Source organism: Dermacentor variabilis, chromosome 10 (genome assembly GCF_050947875.1).
Source record: "Dermacentor variabilis isolate Ectoservices chromosome 10, ASM5094787v1, whole genome shotgun sequence".
Classification (NCBI taxonomy): domain Eukaryota; kingdom Metazoa; phylum Arthropoda; class Arachnida; order Ixodida; family Ixodidae; genus Dermacentor; species Dermacentor variabilis.
The window spans coordinates 89,465,793-89,492,460 of NC_134577.1; the positions used below are offsets into that span (position 1 = coordinate 89,465,793).

At 45.6% G+C, this 26,668-nt stretch overlaps 2 protein-coding genes across 2 annotated transcripts; one reads left to right on the forward strand and one right to left on the reverse strand.

The window, feature by feature from the left end:
- Nucleotides 1–14,972: 14,972 nt before the first annotated feature.
- On the reverse strand, nucleotides 14,973–18,543 carry LOC142559650 (uncharacterized). Its single transcript, XM_075671219.1, has 2 exons — nucleotides 18,445–18,543; nucleotides 14,973–17,593 (listed from the first exon to the last, which is right to left on the reverse strand). Exons 1-2 carry the CDS (start codon nucleotides 18,481–18,483, stop codon nucleotides 17,030–17,032), a joined length of 603 nt encoding a protein of 200 aa, XP_075527334.1. The 5' UTR covers nucleotides 18,484–18,543; the 3' UTR covers nucleotides 14,973–17,029.
- A 4,613-nt stretch (nucleotides 18,544–23,156) lies between these two features.
- LOC142559329 (uncharacterized) lies at nucleotides 23,157–24,376 on the forward strand. Its single transcript, XM_075670944.1, has 4 exons — nucleotides 23,157–23,277; nucleotides 23,354–23,517; nucleotides 23,884–24,013; nucleotides 24,218–24,376. Exons 1-4 carry the CDS (start codon nucleotides 23,179–23,181, stop codon nucleotides 24,374–24,376), a joined length of 552 nt encoding a protein of 183 aa, XP_075527059.1. The 5' UTR covers nucleotides 23,157–23,178.
- The last annotated feature ends 2,292 nt before the right edge of the window (nucleotides 24,377–26,668 follow it).

Genomic DNA, 26,668 nt, shown 5'->3' on the forward strand with positions numbered 1-26,668 from the left:
GTCTGATTGCCTAACGATGCTGCAGCCTTTAGCCAGTTCTTCGGCGCACTGTTCGTCTGTTTCCTTGGCGATTCGTTTCCTCTTCATCTCGGTACGATTTCGATTCCAGGGTTCCGCCTGCTTATCAGAATTGTCGCCGTCCAAACTGCCGCCTTAACTGTGGTTGCCGCGAACGCGAGCTCTCCTTTCCAGTGCTCCGACATGTTATCAGGCATGTGACGTAGCTGGCGAAGCGAGCGAAGGTGACCGCAACGACGAGGAACGGGGTTCGACGTCATACAAATGGCGGCCGCGGAGAGGCGCTGCTCTGCGCAGCTGCGGAACACCTGTGGCTCAGTGCTACTAGTGGCGTATGCGCAGTAGTGACTAGCGAGGGAGAAAGAGAGAAATATCCGCGGCGAGGCGCGCGTTGTGACGTCACGTGGTTTCTCGGAGCACCGCCTTGGCGAAAGCGCAAGTTCGCGGCCAATAATGCTTCGCTTTTAAAACGCAGAGAAATATCTGCGTCCCAAGACGTTTTCTTTAATAATTTTGTCGACGTCGTTTTTTGGGGTACTGCGCAGGGGTACAGGCTTTTTGGGGTACTGTGCGTCATATGTGTATAGTATGGTGGGGAGACTGCCATATTTTGTCTGTAGAGTCGTTGCGCGAGCCTGGCGACGACCGACATGATGTTCCGGGTGCATTCTTCCGGGGATAGGGGCTACCGTACTCACCTACGGGGCAGAAACCTGGAGGCTTACTAAAAGGGTTCTACTCAAATTGAGGACGACACAACGAGCTATGGAAAGAAGAATGATAGGTGTAACGTTAAGGGATAAGAAAAGAGCAGATTGGGTGAGGGAACAAACGCGAGTTAATGACATCTTAGTTGAAATCAAGAAAAAGAAATGGGCATGGGCAGGACATGTAATGAGGAGGGAAGATAACCGATGGTCATTAAGGGTTACGGACTGGATCCCAAGGGAAGGGAAGCGTAGCAGGGGCGGCAGAAAGTTAGGTGGGCGGATGAGATTAAGAAGTTTGCAGGGACGGCATGGCCACGATTAGTACATGACCGGGGTTGTTGGAGAAGTATGGGAGAGGCCTTTGCCCTGCAGTGGGCGTAACCAGGCTGATGATGATGATGATGATGATGATGTGCTCCCGGAAGTTGGGGGCCAGATGTATTGCTTGCTCGTCGCCTTTGCCGTGTGTGGGGTAGCCAAGGCGCGCTAGGACTGTTGTTCCTGTTGGTGCGTGGGCTAGGTGTTCTCGTTGGCTTGTCAGCTGGGCGTCTATAATTTCTCCTATTGTATTATGGACTCCTAGGGCTTCACGCTTGAGTGTCGCTGTTCCCTGTGGTAGGCCGAGCGCTTGCTTATAGGCTTTCCGAAGAAGTACGTCTAATTGATCTATCTCCTTGGAAGCGAGGAGTCTGTACGGGGCAGCATAGGCAATGGGGATGAATGTCAGGGCCTGTATGAGCTGTGTTCTTTCGTCTTCTTTCAGTACGTATTGTTTCGTGGTGATTCGGCTGACCAGTCGCATAATTTGGAAGGTGGTCTGCTTGAGACGGTGGATGGTGTATTCGCCTCCGCCGTCCTGTGGAGACTGAAAATAGGGGACGCAGTTTACTGTGGGTATTTCTTTGCCGTCGAGGGTGAGTGTGATGTAGGGAATTTCACTGAGTTGTCTTCGTGATTTCGGTCGTACGACTAATAGTTCTGAATTCTCGGGGGTGCACTGGAGACCACTTGCTTTACCATATTGCTGGACCATGTCAGTCGCTTGTTGAAGGGCGTCTTGCTTCTATCCTGCGGAACCAGTGGTGGTCCAGATAGTGATGTCATCAGCGTATATTGCATGCCTATACTGCATTCCTGGCATTGCGTTGAGTTTGTCAGGTAATTTCATCATACCAGTGTTGAAAAGAGTCGGTGATAGAACAGCACCTTGTGGAGTTCCTTTGTTGCGGGTAGGTAACCTCCGGGTTCTGAGGGAGCCAATGCCTATTCTGGCCGTGCGGTTGCTTTGAAAGGCGCGTATGTAATTGTAAGTATTACGACAACAGTTCGTGAGACAGGTTTGTATGAATGGTATGGTGAGCTACATTTTCGAAAGCGCCTTTGAGATCGAGTGCTCGAATTTGTCCGGTGTTGTGTAGTAAGATGTGTTCAACGACTTGTTCCTTCAGCAGAAGAAGGATGTCGTGGGTAGAAAGGTGGGGCTGGAATCCGAACATTGTTTCGGGAAAGAGGTCCCTGAATTCTAGGTAAAGTTCAAGTCCCTTAAGAATGACATTCCAAAAGCTTGCCCAGGCATGAAGTCAGTGACATTGGTCTCATATTTTCTAAGCTAGAGAATTTGCCGGCTTAGGAATGAGTATGATGTCCGCTTGCTTTCAGTTAGCAGGTAGCATACCCGCTTCCCGATGATGATTAAAGAGGTCAGTAAGAGATTGAATGGTGCCATCATCGAGATTGCGCAAGAGCTTACTTGTTTTGTCCCTGCTGAGGTGGTGTATCGCGTGAGTACATGGAGTGCTTGTTGCACCTCAGTGGTAATGATCGGCTTGTCGAGGTCGTAATTGTCGCTCTCGCTGTACGTTGGAGGTTGTCCTTGAGTGGGTTCGAAATCACCTATGTACCGCGCCCGCAACTACTCCAGGATTTCGTCATCACAACCGGGATGGTTGTGAAGGATGCGTTGGATTGTTTGCTGGCTAACTGCTTTGCTTTGTGTGGGGTCAAGAAGATGGTTTAGCAACGACCATGGTTTGACCGTGCTAAGATTGCCCTGCAACTTGCTGCACAATTGTCGCCACTTGTGACGCAAGAGCTCCCCAGCATAAAATTCCGCGGTTGCCGTGAGTTTCGCTATACGCAGTTTCAGTTTACGAGTATGTTTTTGGCGCTTCCATCTCATAACAAGGCCTCCAGGTGCTTCCCACAGGTCAAGAAGACGCAGTTCTAGGGCCGATATGTCTATGGTGAGTGTGATCTGTTTTGAATGTTTCTCTACGTCTTGTTGGAGCTCTCGTGCCCACTGCTCGAGATCCGTAATACCCGTTGAAGAGTCATCCGCTCGCTCTTTGCGAAATCTTGTCCAATCTGTGAGTGTTGCCTTTTTTATCGGGTGGTGTGCGTGCGTAACGTTCAATGTGGTGGAAAGTAAGCAGTGGTCACTGCCCAGACTTTCCTCCGTGTTGTGCCAGGTAGCTTGCTGCATCGCTTTATTAAGGGTGAGGTCAGGGCATGTATCTCGGGTGATGCTGTTTCCTAGACGTGTGAGTCATGAGGGACCTGTGAGGATGGTGAGATTGTGCTACTGTATCGTGTACTGCAGTGCATTACTTTTGAAGTGGCTGTCGCGTAGCCCTATGGCTTGGTGAGCAGCGGTGATGTCGCCTACAATTAGCAGGCTATTGTTTTGGTTATGCCACTCATTTTAGTGATCAAGTAGTCGAACTTGGCCTGCTTCTGCTTGGGTGAGCTCTAGATATTCAGTATGAGAAGGCTCTTTCAGCCTCATTGGAGCGGTAGGATCTCAGTTAGGTTATGATCCACGTCATTGTCGTGTATTGTGTGTTGTGTGGTTGCGAGCGTTTTAGCTGTAAGTGCAGCAACCCGGCTTTCAGGCATGGTGGTATATGTGTTGTAGGCAGTTTAAGTTGTATGTGTGCCTGTTTGCGGCAGTGTCATTACGCTTTGTGTCGGTTTGGCGTTACTTATGTACTGTCTCAATGATCCATGCTGGCGTTTGTGGCTGCGACAATCCCATTGCCAGATTAGGAGTGTGTTTTGTTCCTGCGTTTGGTTTTGCTATCCATATTGGCTTACGGGTGGATCGACAGGGTGTCCCTGCTCTACTTCCTGTTGTGCCATTGTTCTCACTTTCTTGCATCGCTGATCTTTGGCGAGCCGTGTTTCTTCAAAAAACAATTGCCAGTTGGTGGATGATTTCTTGCATTTCTAGAAGCTGCCGGTGCAGTACATCGACTTTGTCCTCGACTTGTGCGATTTATGTCGGTTTTGCTGATTCCGTGTGAATAATGGGTTCAGAACGTTCCGATGATGATGGCATTGACAATTGGTGTGGAATGGCTGAGTGGCAGTACGATTGGCGTATAGTTCTGCAATGTGCGTGCTAAGTTTATCGTTTTCTTCCCTCATGACCTTAGTTCTGTTGAAAGTTGCATTTGTATATATTGGCGAGGATTTTGATGTGGTATGCAAGTGCGAGCTGATCGTGTAAGCAAAGCAATCGAATTTGAGTGTGTGCTCATCTACTTAGCGTAACCTCATTGTAGTTTTTACGATGTACCCTATTCATGCCGCCCGTTTGACTCTTTCGCTAGGTTGGCTTCGCTCATACATCTGTGCCGCGGCGAGCAATAGGCCAAAGAACAGCTGTGTCGATGTGTTAGAAAACTTTAGATTGTGGACGTTTGCCTAGTGGCGCTTCTTTATACGTCAGAAATTCCGCAAGTGTGACCTCACACAATATTTACGAATGGCCATATTGTGAAGTTCAAATGATCGTTTACTACAAGGGCGCTCGGCGCCAACCGTTATGTTTCGCATTTTCCGGTACGTACACCCCTAGTTTGAAATTCACTCGCAGTGGCATTTGAGTAGCGCCTCACTATTCAGAAGGCAATGGAAGCCATCGCACGTTCACTATTATATGAAGCAGTCGCACTATCATTTCGCTGAGCCTAGGACTCGTATGTCAATGCTATCCGCGCCTTCCTTCCAGACGAGCGATGTCATAAGCATGCGCGATAGCAACATAGCAACTACTCAACGTACATACCATCTCATACTATTTACATTAATGCAACAGCACACAGCGTATGTGATGTTACAATAGTGTGTAAGATGTGAAAAGCTTTGTGTAGAAGGGGAACTGGCATTTAGCACAGTCCTGCAAGTACGTCATTTCATGATATTCTTATGCGTATTGATCGGTGAAACGGCAATTGGAACATCGATAATAGGTCTTTGTAAAGTTCTTTTATTGTTTCGTCAATTACCTATCGCCTTTGTGACGTGTCTGAAACTATGAACCACTTTTTACTGATTGTAAACAGGTTACATTATTCCGGAAAATCCTTCATAAAATTCTGCAAAACTCTTTTGGTGTAAATTCTAACGGTATCCCGTATGTTGTTGCTCCGTGTGGTTATGTAGCATACGATGTGTTCTTACTGCTAGGCCTGGATACCCTATGGAAAATATGTATGCAATACCGAAATGCCGAAAGAATAATTTCCCCAAGATCGCGTTTTGCTCCAATGATTCCGCCCTGAAAGAACATTTAAGATGAAGGATGTCAGCCGCATCAGTATCAACTTTTGATGAGGTGTTTAACTTCTCATTCCAAGTTTTTTTGTTATGATGGAACATGTTGCTTTGAGTGACGTTTCCTTTTTACGTACTCTTGGTATACTTGTGATCGCTTGGGACCATATGGTGCAAATATTATTGCAAACAGTTCAGGCACATCAATCAATCAACCAATCAATCAATCAATCAATTTTATTATTCATAAACATTATTACAATTACAAAGGAAATGTAGTACAGAAAGAGGTCGCAAAGTAAAAGCTGTCAGGGGGACCTGCTGTTATGAGGTTATAAAAATAAAAAAAAATAAAAAAATCTCGAATATACGATGAGCAACGAAGGTAAGAACAGCGGGAAAGTATAGATCAACGTATTAAACGAAATTAATCAAAAATCTGATACTTGAAACGGTGCATATCAATACACTTACTACCATATCTAAAAAAAATATAGCGCTGGCGTGGCTGAGTGAGACTTGCTGACTCCCACTCCACGGGCCCGGGTTCGGTCCGAGCGGGAAGTAGTTTCTTTTTCTCCCTCCCGGAAATAGCTGCTATGCACACGGCGGCGGAGGAGTCGGCAGTTAGACGGCCGCATAATCACTGTTGATAATGCAAATATTGAATTTTTTAATGAGGATTGTGCATTTCAGATTTCTTCTGCAAGGGACGTTCATACACAACACAGGCCTCACAGCACACATATAATACACATATACGCTCCAAGAATTATGCCTTAAGGGCAAGTCTTTATCGCAATAAAAAAAAAGTGATGTTCGCCTCTTGGAGTAGGCCAGCTAAAGGACTTGAATTGAGCTCTCTGCCGTAGCCAATGTTTAAAAATTACTTCGTTTTCTTAGAAACACCTGATATGGCGGAACATCACTGGTATCAGGGGCACATATATGTCCAAATGTTTACGTTGCACCAAAGTAAAGGAGAAAATTTCAGTGGTTGCACCACAGTAAACACTACAAATCATACGCGATGCGAAAAAGTGGTTGCAACTCGCTGAGAAAGGGTTCAAAAATAAACGTTCGCATATTGCCACGGATGTGGATGTGGTTTGCAAGCGCGAGCCAATTGTGTAAGCGAGGCAATCAAATAAGAGCACAGGTTGATCTACGCGGCACCAAGGCATTACAGTCCCCACGATATACCATATTGATGTCACTTTTCTGCTTCTTTTGCTGGGTTGACTTTTCTCATAAATCTGTGCCGCTACGAAGAAAAAGGTTGAAGAACGTGTGTGCCGCAATTTTAGAAAAGTTTAGAGTGTGAACTGTTGCCTAGTGGCGATTCGTTGTACGTCAGAAATTCCGTAAGTGTACTTCTGTGTAACGACGAAGGCAATGTACCGACGGCCATATTGTGAAGATCAAATAATAATGTTACCAAAAGGGCGTTCGACGTCCACATTTTTAAGTTTGGCATTTTCCGGCACATACACCCCTACTTTGAATTTGACATGCAGCGGCAATTCAGCGATGAATCACTTTTCAGAGCGCAATGGAAGCCATCGCATGTACACGTACTCAATAATATGAAGCAGTTGCCCTAACATTCAGCTACGTGGGAACATATATGTCAATGTGATCCGTGCCTTCCTTCTACAACATCGATGTTGAAAGCATGCGCGATATCAACACAATAACCACACAAGGTGCACAGCGTCTATTTACCATTACACACCATTCACATTTTTGTAACATCACACACCTTATCCTCATTGGACGCTTCAGTGTAGGTTCTTTTCTGTTACCTATCAAAGAAACGACAAACTACAGCATAATTTATTTTATTTATTATTTATTTATTTCATTTATACAGACTGCAGCCTCAAAGAGGCTATTGAAGTAGTGGAATGAACAACAAACATGACATTTATAAGAAAGCTTGCGTGAATTGCTTCAGTGGTGGTGAACGGGGGTTGGCCGGTAATGAATTCCAGGCTTCAGCTTTTAATGGAAAGGAACTGCGTTTTTTTCCATCAACGCAGACCACTGTGGAATAATTTGTAATGCAGTTAAAGCATTTAACTTCGCGGATGCCACAGAAGGAAAAACCATCTCAACTAGTTTGAGTCACTGGTAAACTAGTTGGGCTATTGATTTCGATAAGCACTGCTGGATTGAGATGAGCAAACAATGTGCTGTGCTATACTAAAACAACAGGTGAGCACAAAAATCACTGTTTTTATAGTAACAAAAAAGCTAAATGGTGCCTCGAGAAGTTAACCCAGCGACAGGCGTGCGGCTCAAGGAGAAATGATGAGGTATGAATGAAACAAAGTGACAGGAAAAGAAAATCAACATAAGAATACTTTCATGATAAGCAGCCTCGTCTAATTATAGAGAAAATACAATCCCAAAGAACTGCTAGTAACAATGATTATTAATTGTAATACCGTACTAATGGTTCTGTGAAAAGGACAAGTTATCTTTGGGTATGCAGTGTCAAATAAAAATATTTTTAAAAGACTCACGGAGAGGCAGCACAAATTCTTATTTGGACTCTTTGACGGAGGCTGCCATGGCCTTTCCTACAGGCTACATCTCCGGCGACAAGTTCTCCACTTGCTTCTGCATGTTTTTAAATTTGTTTCGCAGGCAGAGAACCCTGCATATAATTTGAATTGGCAGCACGTCGAAAGAAAACACTACATTATGAAAATGTGAGTGAGTTATGTGGCTAACAATACGCTTACAACGTCGAACCAAAACGTTTCAAGACTGCCTCTCTTTTGAAGAAAGTAATTTTTTATGTGCATTCAAACGCTGTCACCTTCAAAAAAAGGTCCCTCCCACAGCGATGTGGTGCTCTGAATGTTCCTGCTACTTTGCGAATATATACTAGAAGTGTGTTTCAGAAAGACTGCTTCGGCGTAGCGTGTCGGATGATTTACACCCCGTCGTGCCAAGTTGAGCATTCCGTAGAGGTACACGCCAACACGATCTAACGGTACGGCAGGCCAGCAGTGCGCAAGGGTAATCATTTGCTGTGTTGGCAGTAGGTGCAGCACGGAACAAGTTCTCTCATAAAGTTAGACATGTCGCGCCAGCACAAGCGATGACGAATGCATTTGTATATCCTAAGTACTCTTGCGTCGGCAGACTGTGGATCTTTGTGATTCCAGGTGCGTATATGTTTATCGTAAACAACGGAGAATTACCAGTAGCCATCTCGGGGTGAGGGATGTTTAATTTCTCCTTTGAAGCAGCTCATCACAAATGACGAAATGAATAGTTTGGTATAGGAGGGATCGAAATACAGGGATGATCGATGAGCCAGAGAGTAAATTGAAAATGGAATCACTCGACGGGTGATGGCGCTATTATTTGGCAATGTAGTCCAGGTCCAATGACGAGAACGGTTTTTTAAAAGTCACTTAACACTCAGAATCATAAAGGTAGAGGAAATCAGGACAGGGCGTCTGCGTCAGAGTGCTTGCGTCCGCAGGTGTAGGCGACGTGAATATCATTATCCTGGAGCAGAATTCGAACAACGCTGGTAGTCCAGATGGCTCTTTGAGAGTAGAGAGGCAAATAAGGATGTAGTGGTCTGTGACTAAATGGGAGTAGCGGACATAGATGTACGGGCGGAGCTTTCCAAGCGCCTAGACGAGGGCCAAACATTCTTTTCGGGGCTCACTGTAACTGGATTGAGCTTTTAATTGCGTGCGATAACACACAATTAATCTCTTCAGCGTAGCCTGACCTTTGATGGATGAGCATGGTGGCAAGACCGATTCCGCGGGCGTCTGTGTGCCCTTCAGTAGTGGCATTTGGGTAAACGTGGCCAAAAATTTGCACCGAAGTTTGGAGATCACGCAGTCCTTTAAATATGGCGTTGCATTCAAGAGACCAGGTGGAAATGTCGGCACCACTGGAAGGTAACCAAGTGAAGTTCCCTCCAACTTTGGTTAAGGGCACTCCACGCTCCAATGGGCATCGCACTAAGCCGCAGTGCTGAAGGAAGAGAATTCGAAACTAACTACCAGACAGCCTTGAATCACTGAGTACGTGGCATTGTACACCTATGTGCCACCCTTCAACAAATGTACTTGACGCCGGCATGGGTAAGAGGGAATACAGCATTGCGTTTGTGTCACTTATTATGTACCACTCAATGAATCGTTTTGACACCGACTTGGCATGGGCGATTCGGTCTGCTGTGATCGTCCATTAACCTCTTTGATACCAAGTTGGGTTCCTAGGCTTGTGCCAGCACATATGTGCCGCCCTTCAGTGAACCTCTTTAATGCTAAATTGGGTAATTGGCTATACCCAACTGGGTATGCGCTGCTCGGCAATGACGAAAAGCATCCTAGGAATTTTTCCGATTCTCAGGGAAGCGGAACCCGCACCACGCGGACTTCATTCCCGCATGGGTTCAATTTTAATCGCATTACTTCGACATTCACCGTGACGCTGGTTCTGCTGGAGAGTTTCCTTATTGAAGAGCGGCAGGCACCTAATGATCATAGTTCTGTCAGCGAGGTTGGATGCGGGCACTCTGTATACCGCAACGTTGAGTAATATCTCGATAAATGCTAATATGTTTGAAAAATACACAAGGCGGCGTGTTGCGGCGATGCAGCAAACAAGGCAGCTGCTGATCCACAGCAAATTTTGACAGTGGCATGGAAGCTACCAGAAGCCTCACAACGCTGCTGGGATGAGTAACCGCACTAGCGGCGCTGTAGTTGACGCCCATCCATGAGGCATGCGATCGTACCAACGGAACACAGAAGGAAAGCCGCCCGCGTCTGTCCGTTGCCAATGAAAAGATCAGACGTTTATCTTGACGTCTCCGGGCTGTTGCAATCAAAGAATAGTTTGCATTAACGCGCAGAGCAGGAACGCTGTCGCACTTGGGGACAGCGCGAAATGCTAGAAGCAAGAAGAAGGCGCCGTACGTCAACTCTAAAATTTCATTAAATGCATTTTTTTCTCTGGTATACTATAGCAGAGTACAGAGCGTCCCCTTCTCTCTTTTGCAGTGCTGACTTACCGGTCGTTTGGTTTGGTTTTGTTTGCTGCCACTTAGTATACTTTAACATGCTACGTGGGATCAGCCATGAATTGAGTAAAAAAAAAGAAGAACGCTTATTGAAGACTCGGTAAATGAAGAGTGAAATCTTTTACGAATACTAATCGTTAATATCAATGTTCGAACTATACTACAGAATATTGTCTAATATCAATTTTGTGATGGTGAGCAAAGCAACACCTTGTAATTTAACATGTTGATCTTTTAGTTTCCCTTTCAAAATTAAGTATGATATCACATATGTTCATATGGCATTGTGCTAGTTCCAGCACCCAACGAGATAGAGCAAACCGTGCGTGGCGTGTTTCCTGGGCTTCGCTTTCGAGTCAAACCGACTGCAGCTGATTCGCGCCACTGGAAACCGAACAGCTTATTAAGTAAACTGCCAGGGTTTTCGTCCTCGCATGGCTCGCCATCGACCTCGCCAGATTGGGAGGGACTAAAAAGCGCGGCGCGCTTCCACTGCGACAGATGGCTCCTCTGTGCGCGCATGGAGCTAGGGAGAAACGCGACACTGCAGCTCTCGGCGTTGTCGAAACAAAAAGTGCTCTTACTAAGCGCGGTACCGTTATCAACGACGAAGTTATGCATATGGATTGCAACGAATCTCACTCGGTTCCATACGCAGCATGAAGAGGGTTATGTTTCTTATTACGTTCCTGATATGCGATAAGGAAGCGTACAGTTTCTGCGCATAGGGATAATTGCAGGCTGCCTTGTTAGCAAAACAGGCACCGCTCACGAGTTCCCAGTGGAAGAATGCTAGTCAAGGGATTCAGTGGGGGTTTTATTTCAGTTAGAATCCCGCTACGAACACATGAAAAATATTGAAAGCAAATCAAGAGAGTAAGATCAAATGAAACGCAAGGAACGGAATCACGTGCACACAGAAAAAAGAAGCATAAACAAAGAAAAAAGAAACTTGGGCAATAGACGAATTTGTGGAGGTTGCCGCCATCTGGGGGATCCCAGCGCCGTCTATCGTCCGGTGCCATGCTGGTACATGGGATCACGATGGAGATTGCAAAGCGAACTTGCTGTTGACGAGCAGCAAGTTTTCGTGTTTTCATAAGAGGTTTCGACATACCGAAACGCCGACGGGTCTAGAGGCCGTGTCAAAGCTCTGCCCACGATCTAAATAGGAGTCCAGTCAAGTCTCAAAGTTGTTGCAACGTAACAACGTGCTTTGTACTGTTATTGCGTGTCTAGCCTTGTATTATATCGAAGCATCCCCCAGGTGACAATCCAAGGTGTCTGCTTGTGTCATGCGGTGTGCCGCACCAGCGGTTGTTTAGGTTGGGGCGAAACTCTGATGAAACATGCTTTGCTAGCTTTGGTAGTCCTAATTTTTGCGGTACACTTTTCTAAACAGTGTTTGCCTGGCACCCAGGCATGAAGTTTTACAAAATAAAGAACTGTATAAACACTCGAGCAGAAGGGCTGCGAACATGCACTCAATAAAACGACTTGGTGTCAGTGGCCGTGAATATACCACTATCAACCACACGCACGCGACGCGTTGAAAGAATTCGCGCACTCTAAAGGCGGAGCCGTATGGTGCAATTTCAGGCGCGTGATTGACGCGAGGATGGTGGGACGCGGGCGTCATTTGGCGCGTGCCCAGCATGATCCGTCACGAAATCGCACCTCCGCGTGCTGCTGCTCAGAGTAGAAAAAAAAACGCTTCGGGCGGCACGTCCGCCAATCAGAGTTCAGGTAAGTCACGTGGCATTTGGTCACATGGCATTTTGGCTTTTGGTTTTGCCACCAGATGGCCCTGCTCTCTGCGCATCTCGACGGATCCTCTCTGGCGCAATTTTTTTTTCTCGGCAGAACTGGCGCGTGCCTCAACGAAACCACGTGCAACCGTGATTTAGCTCGCGCATCGTGTTCACCTAAAATGGACAAAGCAACCTTCAACGAGGCCCTAATAACTAGAGTAAAGAAGCGTCGCGTCCTGTGGGACGTACACGACCGCAATTACAACAAGAACATCAAACGTGACCAGGCTTGGCGAGCTATAGCAGATACCCTCAACGTAGACGGTATAGCAGATGCCCTCAGCATCCCCCTTAATAGTAGCAATTGGGTGCGACTGTTTTCACAACAAATCGTGCAGGGGCGGAGCCTTGCCTCGGTGACGTGTCACCATTTTCTTTTTTTTCCCCTCTGTTTGGCGGCGCGGTCGCTGTGCGCCGCTTCAGTGGAGTGAAATGTCGGCGCGCGTACCATCGGCGCGCGTTTTGTTTCGCTGGTGAATGTGTGGAATGCAACGATGAGCGAGCCTCTCTCCCATGGCTACCTGAAGTCAGACGATAAGCTTTTTGAGAGGTCCTTGGCTGCCGTCAACGAGAGGTATGCTGTGCGGACATCAGGAGACCTGAACAAGCCGTCTAAATGTAAGGATGTATCGACTGCTCGTTAATGTTTCGCTCTGCGTGTAGATTTAACATTGTAAAACGCAGTAGTAATTTTAACCAGGGACTCAACCTGGCAGAACGACTTGTTTTCAGTTGCGGTTAGTGCGCAACACTAGGCAATTGATTCATCTTGATTCGCCTTTTTGAAGATGGGGTTATATATTGTTCTGGTTACCGGTTCAGAGTTCCCCTAGCACCGATTTAATTCGGTTTGAGTGGAGTATTGTTCTGGTTACCGCAACATGACCTGATCTTCAGAAATTCTGATAAATGTAAAATAACCAACTGTTATTTTTCGGTTTTCAGTCATGATTACAACCGCGAATGCAAGGTAACCACGAATACAAAAAATGAAAGGTCGGCCCCTGTGCTCTTTACATATTTTATTTGAATTCAAGGCGGAGCTGCGCTTGGGCGTTTGTTTTGTATGCATCTGCGCTTTTTTTTTAATACTGAGAAAGCAATCGTGCGCAACACGGGACACGAGTTTCGGTGGGGTTGTACTATGTGGCTAGAACGGCCACCATAACTGTACTCCATGTCGTGACACGGCCATCTGTGCCATCCGTAGTCCTGCTACAAGACATGGGCCTGATATTGAACTCTGTATACGAGAAGCTGAATCGTCAGCGTCGAGCTTTTTTGCCGTGTTATATTAAAATCCCAAGGCCCAACCAAACTGTAACATGTTTGTTATTTGGCGCTGCTTGCAAGTTGTTACTTAAGACCACACAAAAAAGGTTGGGTAATTATAATATTAATTATTATCATCATGGCTGAGGAGAGGCAGAATTTCTAGCCAGAGGCATGCAGATCTTAAGGTTTATTTGCTGCCCATAAACAAACACTAAAGCCAGATTCGATATTGCCTCTGCCATGCATAAAACTAGGCGCCGTCATTAAATCGTCTTTATTGTTTATTTTCAGCCAATGTCGTCTTCTCCACAATCCACTGCGGATGTCAAATCTCTCTGGGGAATGTGCCATTTCGAGTTGTGAAGGAAACAGTCACTCTGCAAGTTCGGAATGGAATACTACAACAAGACTCAGGGAGAAAAAGACCAGGTATGTTACATGGATGCGCTTGCAAACACTTCACTCGCATGCAGATATCCAGCAGCCTTCCAACTGAAAGATTGTGTGCAAGCAGTGTAAAGAGGATACTTCGCGACAGCTGTTGTTAACTTATTTTCCCTTATACAATGCCCCTTTCAGGGCCCTCAGGTTGTTCCTAGCAAATGAATAGATTTAGGGAAAGACCATTATGGCTGTGTACCAGGCACATAGCCGCTGGTTGGAGTGGCTCAGTCCCGCAAGAAATCTTCAGTTTTGCTGGGACGTCCTTTACCACCTCTCCCACCTGTGGCGTTTCCCCACCCCCTCATTCAGTAATTGCGAGCCAAACAAAATCCTGGCTACATGCCTGGTGTGAACTATGGAAGCATGTCACTGTTGTTTGTACTTACCAAAGCCGCATGATGTTACAGTTGACCTGTGTGTCTTTTAACATGCATGTAAGAACACCAGAAATAAATATACCTTATTTAATTTACAGGATTCAAGCACCACTGACCACTGACTGGCCGAAGGAGGTGTACGAGAAAAAGTGAATGAACCTACAAGGCGCAAAAAAGAGGGTTCATGAGACTTTTCCCCTTTCCGTAGAACGGCTATGTAGTACGCACCATACTAACGACTGATGCACTATACATTAGGTCGCATGTTTTCGTTGCATGATGGGCAATAACTAGACAGCTCAACATTGACTGTTTCGAGTTCCACGATACTAAAATACATGTTGAGGCTAATTGAAAAATACTAGCTGATAAATGCTAAGTTTAGACGATTGCCTATTTTCTTGTGCATTCCTGTTCCTTATGCAACCCATTTTTATATCCCCATTCCCATTTGGTGCCATTGAAAAATCTTTTAAGTCTGGATAATTAAACAGCTCCCTCAAGTCACTAGTATCAGTATGTATACGTAAAACATTTCGCTGAAAGGGTAGCTCTCATAATTGCCCTCGAAAATGGTAAGTTTGCCTAGCCTGTAATTCCAGTCACAACTGTTGAAGTACACTTGGCGAAATTGCTCTACTCTGTAGGTAATCATACTTCACATTTTCAAAATAAACTCATGGTGCACATTAGGCATTCTCTCAAATGTGCTTTATTCACAGTCGATGGATATTACAAGCATACCACTGAACATTTCTTGAAGTAACCACCAGACAAAAATGTCATAACATGTTTTCATATACAATAGCTGCTATATTAAAATGTTAAAAGTATAAAGGCAAGCACTTTCACGAAAGTACAGAAGGGATGCAACTTTACAAACAGTTTTATACACATACATTGAAAGCACAAGCCTAAAAACATAGTTTTATAGAATCAATGAATTGAATCACCGACATGAAACATTAAGGCAGTATTTCTACACATACACAGCCGTTGCCAACAATGTTGCAATTACATGACTATAATGGAGTCTAGTATAAAACATAGCATATTAACCTTAAAAGCTCCAAACATTCTAAAACATATTTACACATATTTAAAACACTCTGCTTAAGCTCAAGTTATGCATGGTAAAAATTGAGTTTTGTAAAGTTCGCAATTCCTTAAAAAATGAAAAAAAAACACCGAGTGGTAATCTCTAACGTTTTCCCCTGACCCTTTCCTAGCAGCCCGAGCCAAAGCTCCAGTGAAGAATCAACGAATCAATGGCAGAGTGACAGCACACTATAGGCGCCTTCTCTTTGGAAGAGGCTTCAGAGACGAGCATCCCTTTGTCGGTGAGCCCCGAATGTGAAGGCCAGAACTCTGTGGCACAGATTCAGCCAACTTACGGAAGGTGACTTGCAATAATCCCCTAGCCTCCAACAGTGTTTGAACGTCGTGGCTGCAGTGAAGGAGGGAACTGCACTTTTCAAGTTGCTCGGTTATACAATTGCGCGACTCCGAGACTGAGGGGACTGCTGTCCTAGAAACCATAGCAACCACAGGCTGTAAAGGCACTTGACAAAAGCTTGGCTCATTGGCAAAAGGAATGTCCGGCTCTGATACTGCTACCAAGAGCCTGTGAAGACACTTCAGAAGGGCTGGGCTCATTGACAAGGGGAATCTCAGAACCTGTTTCTGATTCTAGACAGCCTCCAAGTGTAATTTGCGGTCGACTGAGGTAACTCTGCGGAAGAGAGGAAAAGCGCCACCTGTCGCTGTACTTAAAAACAACACAAAAGTGTTTACATGGGTACTTGTGCTTCCTAAAGTCGGGGCAGGTACACGATGGCTTGGTGAAGTCGACTGTGTACACATCATCACTTCTTTCAGAATGAACCGAGAACATGCCTTCAGTGGGCAGCTCTTTCATGTCTGTGTGGCTGTATTCCTCTGCGTTAACGAGCCGTCTCAGCATATCTTTAACAAACCCGTGAGGCCGGTTGCGCAGGTATGCAGGAATATTTTCGCTGTGCTGTCTGTACACTGATGACTGCCTCCTTGCTGCCTCATGGAATTTCACTTCTTTGTTGGGAAGGTAGCCATGGACTACAGCTGTGATTAGGGATGTTAACGACCGTTTCCCACTGGCACTTTTCACATGCTGTGCCTTCAAAACCCTGTTTTGGGCCTCAATGCCGTTATTTGTGGTCAAGACAACATCAAACTCCAGCCTGTAAGACATGACCCACAGCTCCTTTACAGACAGCCACACTGCTTCAATGTAACTGCGGAATTTTTCGTTTTTCCAATACTCTGAGGCGACAAGGACTTCAAATGGCTTGTCAAACTCATCCTGATTTGAAGCACTGGCTAAGCGTTTCATGAGTCTCAGGGCATCATCCAGATTGGATATACTGTTTTCCTTTCTGCGCAGCCACCTTTGCCATGCTTGTAGTCTATGGAAGTCACAGATGGAGATTTGACTCTCTGGGAACACTTGCTTGATGGCACTTATTTCTGCCTCGCTGTAATCTACCATCCAGTACTGTGGGGACCAGTTATCACACCACTGCTTGAAAACATCTAAAGCATCAGCGATACAGTGGGTTGTCTCAAACTGTACGATAAACACACCAGCTGGTGTGTATCCCGACGGCGTTTTCACAACAAGCAAGAAAAGCGGTAAGGCGTAATCACTAGTCTTGTGTGTTGCGTCCAGGCAAACTACTGAGCCTCCATACTTTTTAAGCATGTTTCTCATGAACGTTGTCTGGAAGCAGAACATCAAATGTCTTCACACTCGCTGACAATGCTCTCTTCCACGTTGTTCGAGTCGTTGCTACCCACGCAGCTGCGTGCTGCATATGGCCGATAGAAAATGGAGGATTCGGGTTGCTCACCCCTGATCTTTTCAATAAGGATGCTAGCATTTTCTTGATCGACTGTACTGAAGCGGTCTTTCTTAAGAACAGCTTGGATCTGGTTGCTGATATCACGATGTGTTGGGAAAAAGGCCCTGCAGCTGCTATCAGGCTTTTCCTTGTTTGCAAAAAGTACGTCGTGCACGTAATAGTGCAAACACTTTTTCACATCTGATACAGATGTAATTCCTTCCCTTGCCAACATTTGAATTCGCTCAGCAATGTTCCTGTCCATGTTTTGGCTAAAAGCTTCCATGTCCTCGAAACCATGGTTACGATGGGAACCGCAGTTGGCAATTTTAATGTATATCCGCGTCTCTTTGGCCACAGTCTGCTGCTCTGCGTCAAGCACCTCCTGCAGCTGATTGGCCTTGTCTGCTTTTAGCCGACCCTCTTTTGTCAAGCCGCATGGCTGGGGAAGGTCCACCTAGAAAGTAGGCATTGTTACCTATACTGAGCATACTTTATGGTTTAAAACAGCGCGACAAGATGAGAAGAAAGTGACGAGACAGAAGACAGCGCTGAACTAACAACTGGAAATTTATCTCCACTTGCCCACTATATATACACGTGGAAAATACCAAAATAAGCAGAGTGCAAAAGATAAAAGGAGTACAACACATACAGCCTCGGCTTGGATGCCGAGACTGTATGTGTTGTACTCTTTTTATCTTTCGCACTGTTTTTTTTTTGCCAGTTCCCACGTGTACTCGTATATATACTAGAAATAGTGGAAATGAACTTTCTGTTGTTAGTGCAGTGCTGTCTTCTGTCTCTTCTTCACTTTGTCCTCATATTGGCACGCTGTTTTGAACCATAATGATCACTGCTACTCGAGCTACTTAACCAACTAGCTCAAACAAACCTTTCATTGAGCATATGTCAACCAAGTCTAACATGCCCCATCTTATGCCACGACAAATTTGTCTACAATGCGCACCAAGGGAAACAGGAAAAGCCGATATTAGGGAGCTTTACGAGACCGTTCTTTAGCCCCAATAACGATATCATAACGATGCACAACGGGTGTTCAAGGCTGTCAGAGGGGAGAGAAGGCATCCTTATCGGATCCCTCTACTAAAACTCCCTACTATCACGAGAAGTAGAAGCAATGATAGTGGACATCAGCTACAAATTTCTCACGAGCCACTGCAAGGACAATGTAATAATGTTTTAAAACTGCTTGATTCACATCTTCTTGCAGACATAAATGCCATGATAAAGGTGCCCAGAAAATAACCTGCAAACATTTTTTACTTTTGGTTGCACATTACGTACCTGGAAATCTGGGTACAATTCAATCCACTTCAAATTCATTGTTGCTGCACACCCTTTCTTCTTTGTGCCTTGGAGGTTAATCGCTTCTTCTCGTACACCTCCTTCGGCCAGTCTGTGGTGCTTGAACCCTGTAAATGAAATCAAGAATATTTATTTCTGGTGTAAACTTAAGTAACCTAAGCTAAAGTAACATAAAGTAAATCCTCTTTACACTGCCTGTGCACAATCTTTAAATTTGGAACGCTGCTGCATATCTGCATGAGACTGAAACGTTCGCAAGTGCACCATCATGTAACATACCTGGTCTTTGCTTTTCTCTCGAGTCTTTTTGTAGTATTCCGTTCCAAATATGCAGACTTTAACGGTTTCTTTGACAACTACAAACGGTACATTGTCTAGAGAGATTCTGCACCCGGAGTGGATCATGGAGAAGACGACATTGGCTGAAAATAAACAATGAAGACGATTTAATGAAAGTGCCTAGATTTATCCATGGCACACGGCAATATCAAATCTAGTTTTAGTTTGTGTAATGTAATGGCAGCAAAGAAACTAAGATGCACTGCCTCTAGCAAGAAAATCTGGCTCTCCTCAACGAGAATAATAATTATCACTATTATTATTAATTACCCATACTTTTTGTATGCTTTTAAAAAGTGAGAACTTAAAAGCAGCACGAATATGCTACAGTTTGGTTGGGCCTTGGGATTTTAATATAATACGACAAAAAGCTCGACGCTGCAGCTTCAGCTCATATACAGAGTTCAACATCAGGCCTATGCCTTGCTCTAGACGTCCAATTCACACTTCTAGCAGGACCACGGATGGCACACACGGCCGTGTCACGACATGGAGTACAGCCCCACCGCAAATAGTGTCTCGTGTTGCGCGCGATTGCTTTTTCAATGTTAAAAAAAAAGCGCAGATGCATACAAAACAAACGCCCAAGCGCAGCTCTGTCTTGAATTCAAATCAAATATTATAAGAGCACAGGGGCAGACCTTTCATTCTTTGTAGTCGTAGTTACTTTGCGTGCGCGGTTGTAATCATGACTGAAAACCGAAAAATAACAGTTGTTAATTTTACGTTTATCAGAATTTCTGAAAATGGGGTCATGTCGCGGTAACCAGAACAATACTCCACTCAAACCGAATTAAATAGGTGCTTGGGGAACTCTGAACCGGTAACCAGAGCAATATATAATCCCATCTTCAAAAAGGCGAATCAAGATGAATCAATTGCCTAGTGTTGCGCACTAACCGCAACTGAAAACAAGTCGTTCTGCCAGGTTGAGTCCCTGGTTGAAATTACTACTTCGTTTTACAATGATAAATCTATGCGCAGAGCGAAACATTAAGAAGCAGGTGATACTACTTACATTTAGACGGCTTGTTCAGGTCTTTTGATGTCCGCACAGCATACCTCTCGTTGACGGCAGCCAAGGACCTCTCAAAAAGCTTAAGCTCATCGTCTGACTTCAGGTAGCCATGGGAGTAGCCGTCTTCATGATGATGTAACCCTTGTAGGTACTTTTCGATCACCTTCTGTCGGTCAGGCTCGCTCATCGTTGCATTCCGTGTGAAACAAAACAATGCACGCCGCAAATGTGATACGCGCGCCAACTTCTCGCTCACGTGGAGTGAGCTGATCCGAACTGAAGCGCCGCACACTGACCGCGCCGCCAAACAGAGGGAAAAAAAAGAAAGAAAATGGTGATACGTCATCGAGGCGAGGCTCCGCCCCTGCACGGATTGGTTGCGAAAACAGTCGCACCCGTAGCAATCGCCTCTTGTGCTCGGTAGTAAGCGGCCGACACACTATTTTCTATGGGATGTTGTAAACAAGCAGCGGCCTCTCAGCATGCGGAAGGTACATAGTCGCAGTTTCGCTACAATCTTGTTGCTGGAAATTAAGCTTGACAAATACACTTCGGACAAAAATGTCGCTGTGTAATTACACAAACGATATGTTTATTGTAATGTTCTGTAAGTTTAAGGGCATATTATATTTGCGGTAGCAGAGACAATTCATGTCGTCGAGAGTTATGTTGTCTGGCAACCCGGAAAACACGACGCGAAAGCGCCGCTCTCTTTTTTCGTGCGGGTGCTCGCGCGTCGGTGGCAACGCGGGCGTTCGCCGCGCCTCACGTTTTTCGCTCGCGGAAAACGCGCCATGCGGTTCCAGCTATAGGCCTCGACCGGCGCCTGTCTTTGCAGCAGCAACTTTATTTTGTGAAGAATTAGAAGAATTCAGAAGAATTAGAAGAATTGAGACTGATTACCGAGACTGATGGAGATTTTCTTAAGTATTACCGTCGAGACCAAGCAGCGCCGATTGGACGGCCGTTAAGCTGGAACCGCATGGCGCGGTAAACGCCCACGTTGCCGCCGACGTGCGAGCACCTGCACGAAAAAAAAAGGGAGCGGCGCTTTCGCGTCGCGTTTTCCGGGTTGCCAGACAACATAACTCCCAACGACATGAATTGTCTCTGTTACCGCATATATACTATGCCCTTAAACTTACAGAACACTACAATAAAAGCAATCTTAGTGTAATTAGACAGCGACGTTTTTGTCGGAAGTGTATTTATCAAGCTTAATTTCTAGCAGCAAGATTGTGTGCGAAACTGCGACTATGTACCTTCCGCATAGTGAGAGGCTGCTGCTTGTTGACAACTTCACACAGAAAATAGAGTGTCGGCCCAACGCCTCGGCCGCTTACTACCGAGCAGAAGAGGCGATTGCTACTATTAAGGGGGATGCTGAGGGCATCTGCTATACCGTCTACGTTGAGGGTATCTGCTATAGCTCGCCAAGCCTGGTCACGTTTGATGTTGTTCTTGTTGTAATTGCGGTCGTGTACGTCCCACAGAACGCGACGCTTCTCCACTTCAATTATTACAACCTCGTTGAAGGCTGCTTTGTCCATTTTAGGTGAACACGATGCGCGAGCAAAATCACGGTTCCACGTGATTTCGTTGGCGCACGCGCCAGTTCTGCCGAGACAAAAAAAAATGCGCCAGAGAGATTCCGTCGAGACGCGCAGAGAGCAGGGCCATCTGGTGGCAAAACCGAAAACCAAAATGCACGTGACCAAATGCCACGTGACTTACCTGAATTCTGATTGGCGGACGCGTCAAACGACGCGTTTTTTTTTTTTTTCTACTCGGAGCAACAGCAGGCGGCGGCGCGGTTTCGTGACGGATCATGCCGGGCACGCGTCAAAATGACGCACGCGTCCCACCATCCGCGCGTCAATGGCGCCTGAAATCGCGCCATGCGGTTCCGCCTTTACTTGAGGGACGCTGACGTCTTCTTTCAAGAGCACCTTATCGAAGACGAATCTGGTGCGGTGTCTAGCGTCTGCGACCAGCTCCGGTTCCTATCGGATGTTGCCAGTGTGTCGCGTCCCGCGCGTGAAGCTGGAACCGCATGGCGCGTTTTTCGCGAGCGAAAAACGCGACGGGCGGCAAACGCCCGCGTTGCCGCCGACGCGCGAGCACCCGCACGAAAAAAAGGAGCGGCGCTTTCGCGCCGCGCTTTCTGTGTTGCCAGACAACATAACTCTCAAAGACATGTATTGTCTCTGTTACTGCATATTAATATGCCCTTAAACTTACAGAACACTGCAATAAAAATAATTGATTGTAATTTGTCAGCGACATTGCTTTCCGAAGTGTACTTATCAAGCTTAATTTCAAGCAGCAATATTGTGTGCGAAACTGCGACTATGTACCTTGCGCATGCTGAGAAGCCGCTGCTTGTTTATAACTTCACATACACAAAGGAGGGTCGGCTGCTTACTACCGAGCAGAAGAGGCGATTGCTGCTATTAAGGGAGATGCTGATACAGAAGCAAGAAAAAATGCGGGTCAGGAGGTACATGTGGGTGCGGCCTGCGTGGTTGAGAAGAGAGTGAGCACCATCCACTGGTAATATTATTAGTAAATTGTCTTGCCAGTATTAGCGATGAGACGCGACGCTTCTCCACTTTAGTTATTAGGGCCTCGTTGAAGGTTGCTTTGTTCATTTTAGGTGAACACGATGCGCCAACCAACACGATGCGCGAACGAAATCACGGTAGCACATGTTTTCCTTGACGCGCGCGCCAGTTCTGCCGAGAAAAAAAAAATTCCGTCAAGAAGGTTCCGTCGAGATGCGCAGCGAGCAGGGCCATCTGGTGGCAAAAAAAGAACCAAAATGCCACGTGACCAAATGTCACGTGACTTACCTGAACTCTGATTGGTGGACGCGCCGCGCGACGCGTTTTTTTCTACTCCGAGCAGCAGCACGCGGCGGCGCGATTTCGTGAAGCCGGAACCGCATGGCGCGTTTTTCGCGAGCGAAAAACGTGACGGGCGGCAAACGGCCGCGTTGCCGTCGACGCGCGAGCACCCGTACGAAAAGAAGGAGCGGCGCTTTCGCGCCGCGTTTTCCGGGTTGCCAGACAACCTAGCTCCCAACAACATGAGTTGTCTTTTTTACTGCATATATTATATGCCCTTAAACTTGCAGAATATTACGAGAAAAACAGTCCTCGGGTAATTAGACAGCGACATCTTTTTCTGAAGTGTATTTACGAAGCTTAATTTCAAGCAGCAAGGTTGTGTGCGAAACTGCGACTATGTACCTTCCGCATGCTGAGAGGCCGCCGCTTGTTTACAACTTCGCCTGGAAAATGGAGTGTCGGCCGCTTACTACCGAACAGAAAAGACGACTGCTGCTAATAAGAGGGATGCTTATACTGAAGCAAGAACAAATGCGGGTCAGGAGGTCTATGTGGGTGCGGCCTGCATGGTTGAGAAGAAAGCAAGAGAGCGAGTACCATACACTGGTAATATTTCAAATTGTCTTGCCAGCATTAGCGATAAGAAATGAGGCCCTGAAGCTTATGTCTTTGTTATATGCAGTTTCAGGTTATGAGGGAACAGGATCCGGAGCTCTTCTTCAAATATTATCGAATGACCCCCGAACTCTTTGATGTAATTCATGGCAGTGTGCGGGAAAGGCTCACAAAGATGCACGTCGTACAGGAGCCCATCTTATCTGGCGAACGTCTGGCTATGACATTAAGGTAACTAACTGTACTGTTCACTTTGTATGTGTGCTTGATTATTTGACACTCACACATTTCTCACAGGCAAGTTGGCCAGCCAAATGCAGATGTATGTAATATGCAGATATAACTCAGATATGCGCAACACCTTGGTGGTGTGATATCGATTGATGGTCTTTCGTTTTTAAAAATGAATTAACCCTGTCCTGCTGATACTGAACCTGATTAAAAGTACGGCTCAAGAATTGCATTTAAAATAATGCTTAAATTACCTATAAAGCATGTGCTGCATGGTTTTGGGTGTTATTGTTGTTCTGAAAAGACATCTGTGGAAGAATGGACGTATGTTTATACTTTCTACATACAATGCTTGGCACGCGTCAGGTATCTATGTTCAGGTAATGCCATTGTTGACATCGCCAAGGACTTCCGTGTCGGGCTGGAGACTGCACGAGAAGCGATCCACTTGACTCTCCAAGTGCTGTGGGATGATCTCGCTCCTCAGTATATGAAGGTGCGTCATTTAGAATGAATACATGATTTGTGCAGTGAGAGTCCACCTCTTGCAAGACCCGGGTTATTTTTCTAAGATTCTGTAATGTTATCTAGACTCACTTAAAGCCAGTGGTGGCTTTTACCTGAGGCACAACTTTTGTCAGAATTGTGTATTAACTATTTCATGTAATGGGCATCACTGCTGTGGCTTGTATCCTTGCAGCCTCCAAATGAGCAAATGTGGCGGAACATTGCTGATGGCTTCTGGAAGCGGTGGCAGTTTCCGAACTGCCTCGGATCAGTGGATGGCAAACACGTCCAGATTGTGGCACCTGCAAACTCTGGCAGCCTATACTACAATTATAAGGTAAACGACACATAAGTAATGAATATTCGAATGTTTTTATTTAGATGCGATAATTGGGGTGTTCAACCTTGTACATATAGGTGTATGATTGCATGCGCTCAACCACTGACATTCACTTACTTGAACATGAATTGTTTTTAGGCCTTGAAATTTTCTGCGTATCAATGCTGCCTCCTATCCAATTTGTTTTTTACTTTTTCCTGTGGCCATGTCTATTGCTCAAAAGTGCCTTTTTGTGCTTATTTGTTACAGGGCACATTTTCAATCGTGCTTATGGCTGTAGCAGACAACAGATGTCTGTTTCGTCTCGTAGACGTTGGGGCTCCTGGCCGCATAAGTGATGGAGGCGTCTTCAAACGCTCTCCAATTGGCCGACAACTGCATGCTGGTCTGCTGCAGCTGCCTTCGCATTCACAGCTGCCTGGCTCCCACAAAACACTCCCGTTTGCCGTTATAGGGGACGAGGCTTTTCAGCTGCGAGAAGACTTCATGAGACCATTCCCTGGATATAGGGAAGACCCTGCTGAGCGAATATTCAATTACCGTCTGAGCCGTGCACGGTGTGTGTATTTTCCATATCCTCTTGAAAGGAAAAGTACATCATTTTCAACTAGTGTTTATTTTGACACCACAACTATGCTCACATGCAAAGCAAGTTCCTTGGTATGATTGTAACAAAATTAAAACTTTGGTAGATTAGATAAATGGGCTAGTTGTGTATTCATCCACACTAAATAAAAGGGGAGCAGTGGGTATAAAGCTTCTACAGGAAAATAGATCACACAGATGGAATGTTTGTGTTGTCTGCTCTCTTCTTGTGCGTTTCCCCTTTTGTTCAGCATGAGAACACAGAATAGCTAAGCGGGATTATAAAACATGAAGACGCCAAATAAACAAACACACACAAGAGAAGAGAACAGGACAGGGCGTTTATTTGGCGTCTTCATATATTATAATGAACAGTTACCAACTAGCCCAACAAGAAGTGCTTTTAAGCTAAGCGGCAACTTGAGAAGGGAAGTATTACTGCAAAAGCTGAGACAGAAAACAGTTGTGGTTTCAACATTATGCTACACCCCTGAATACTTGGTACAACGAATTACCTGCTATTCTTTGTTTCTAATTAACAGTTAAAGACACTGTTTTCTGCTTTGTTATTGCCGCCACAAACTTCTACTCTGATTCTGAGCTCGTTTTTTTCCCTGCTGTGCAACTTCAAATTTATTTACTTTGTTGTATACTTAGCACAACTAAAATTATTTGCACATGAAAGCCGAATTTTGTCGTTTGTACGAATCGCCTTGCTGTGAATGCATTTTCCTTTATTTTTGCAGGAGATGTGTAGAGAATGCCTTTTCCATTCTGCGGGCACGGTTCAGAATCTTTCGTGGCCCCATCAACCTGAGTCCCGAAAACGCCAAACGGGCTGTGAAGGCAGCGTGTGTGTTGCACAATTTTTTGTGCATGGAGTCCAACGGTCGCTCTTCATATAGCCCAGTTGGATTTGCCGACCATGAAGATGTATATGGCAATATGATTGACGGTGCGTGGAGAGCAACAACCGACACAGATTCGGCAACATTTGGCCTGCAGCCAACGCATGCGCGGAAGTGTGCTCACTCGGCATTGCAGGTTCGCAAGCAGTATGCAGCATACTTTGCGAATGAAGGAAAAGTTCCCTGGCAGTGGAAATTACTGGAAATTGATGAACCCGCTGATGAAGAAGTGCAAGAATAGTGACTGAATATTGTGTAACTATTCGTCTGGAAAAAGATGTCAGGCGCCAGAAGAAAATTTGTATTGTAATAAATGTTTCTTTAACTAATTTATTTTTCACTGTTTGCCAAACTTCCTTTTTCAAAAGAGACTGACAACTTCCCGTTCTTCACCGACAGCTTTACTGATTGTCCACATAACGAGCAGCAACTTGCAGTAGTTCCAACTCAAATTGTCCTCGCAGATGTTGGGGGACTCGTCTGTGATTTTCCCCTATAAAAAGCCCGAATAGTTCAGAAGCATCGGCTCGTTTAGAAGCCAATTCTCCCAGGATTCCTATTTCTTTTTCAAAGACCTTGTCATGGCCCCGTTTCCTTTTCTGTGGACCAGATGATACACTGCTGGCTGATGATGGCGCTGACGTGGGGCTGGAGCATCCACTCCCATCTTCTTGCCCAGGGGTGGTAGGAAAGTTGCTAGCAACCAGATTGGCTTCAATGTCTATGATGCTAGTTCTTTCAGTCTGAAGATATGCGGTGCTTGTTTCGTCGAATGAGTCGATGTCTTGAATATCCACGAGGTTCCCGCTTG

Coding starts and splice junctions, on each gene's coding strand:
- LOC142559329 (XM_075670944.1), top strand. CDS start 23,179: ATGCTTATACTGAAGCAAGAACAAATGCGGGTCAGGAGGTCTATGTGG. Junction 23,518..23,883: donor CGTCTGGCTATGACATTAAG/GTAACTAACTGT, acceptor GGCACGCGTCAG/GTATCTATGTTCAGGTAATG. Junction 24,014..24,217: donor TCGCTCCTCAGTATATGAAG/GTGCGTCATTTA, acceptor GTATCCTTGCAG/CCTCCAAATGAGCAAATGTG.
- LOC142559650 (XM_075671219.1), bottom strand. CDS start 18,483: ATGAATTTGAAGTGGATTGAATTGTACCCAGATTTCCAG. Junction 17,594..18,444: donor AATTGTACCCAGATTTCCAG/GTACGTAATGTG, acceptor CCTACTTTCTAG/GTGGACCTTCCCCAGCCATG.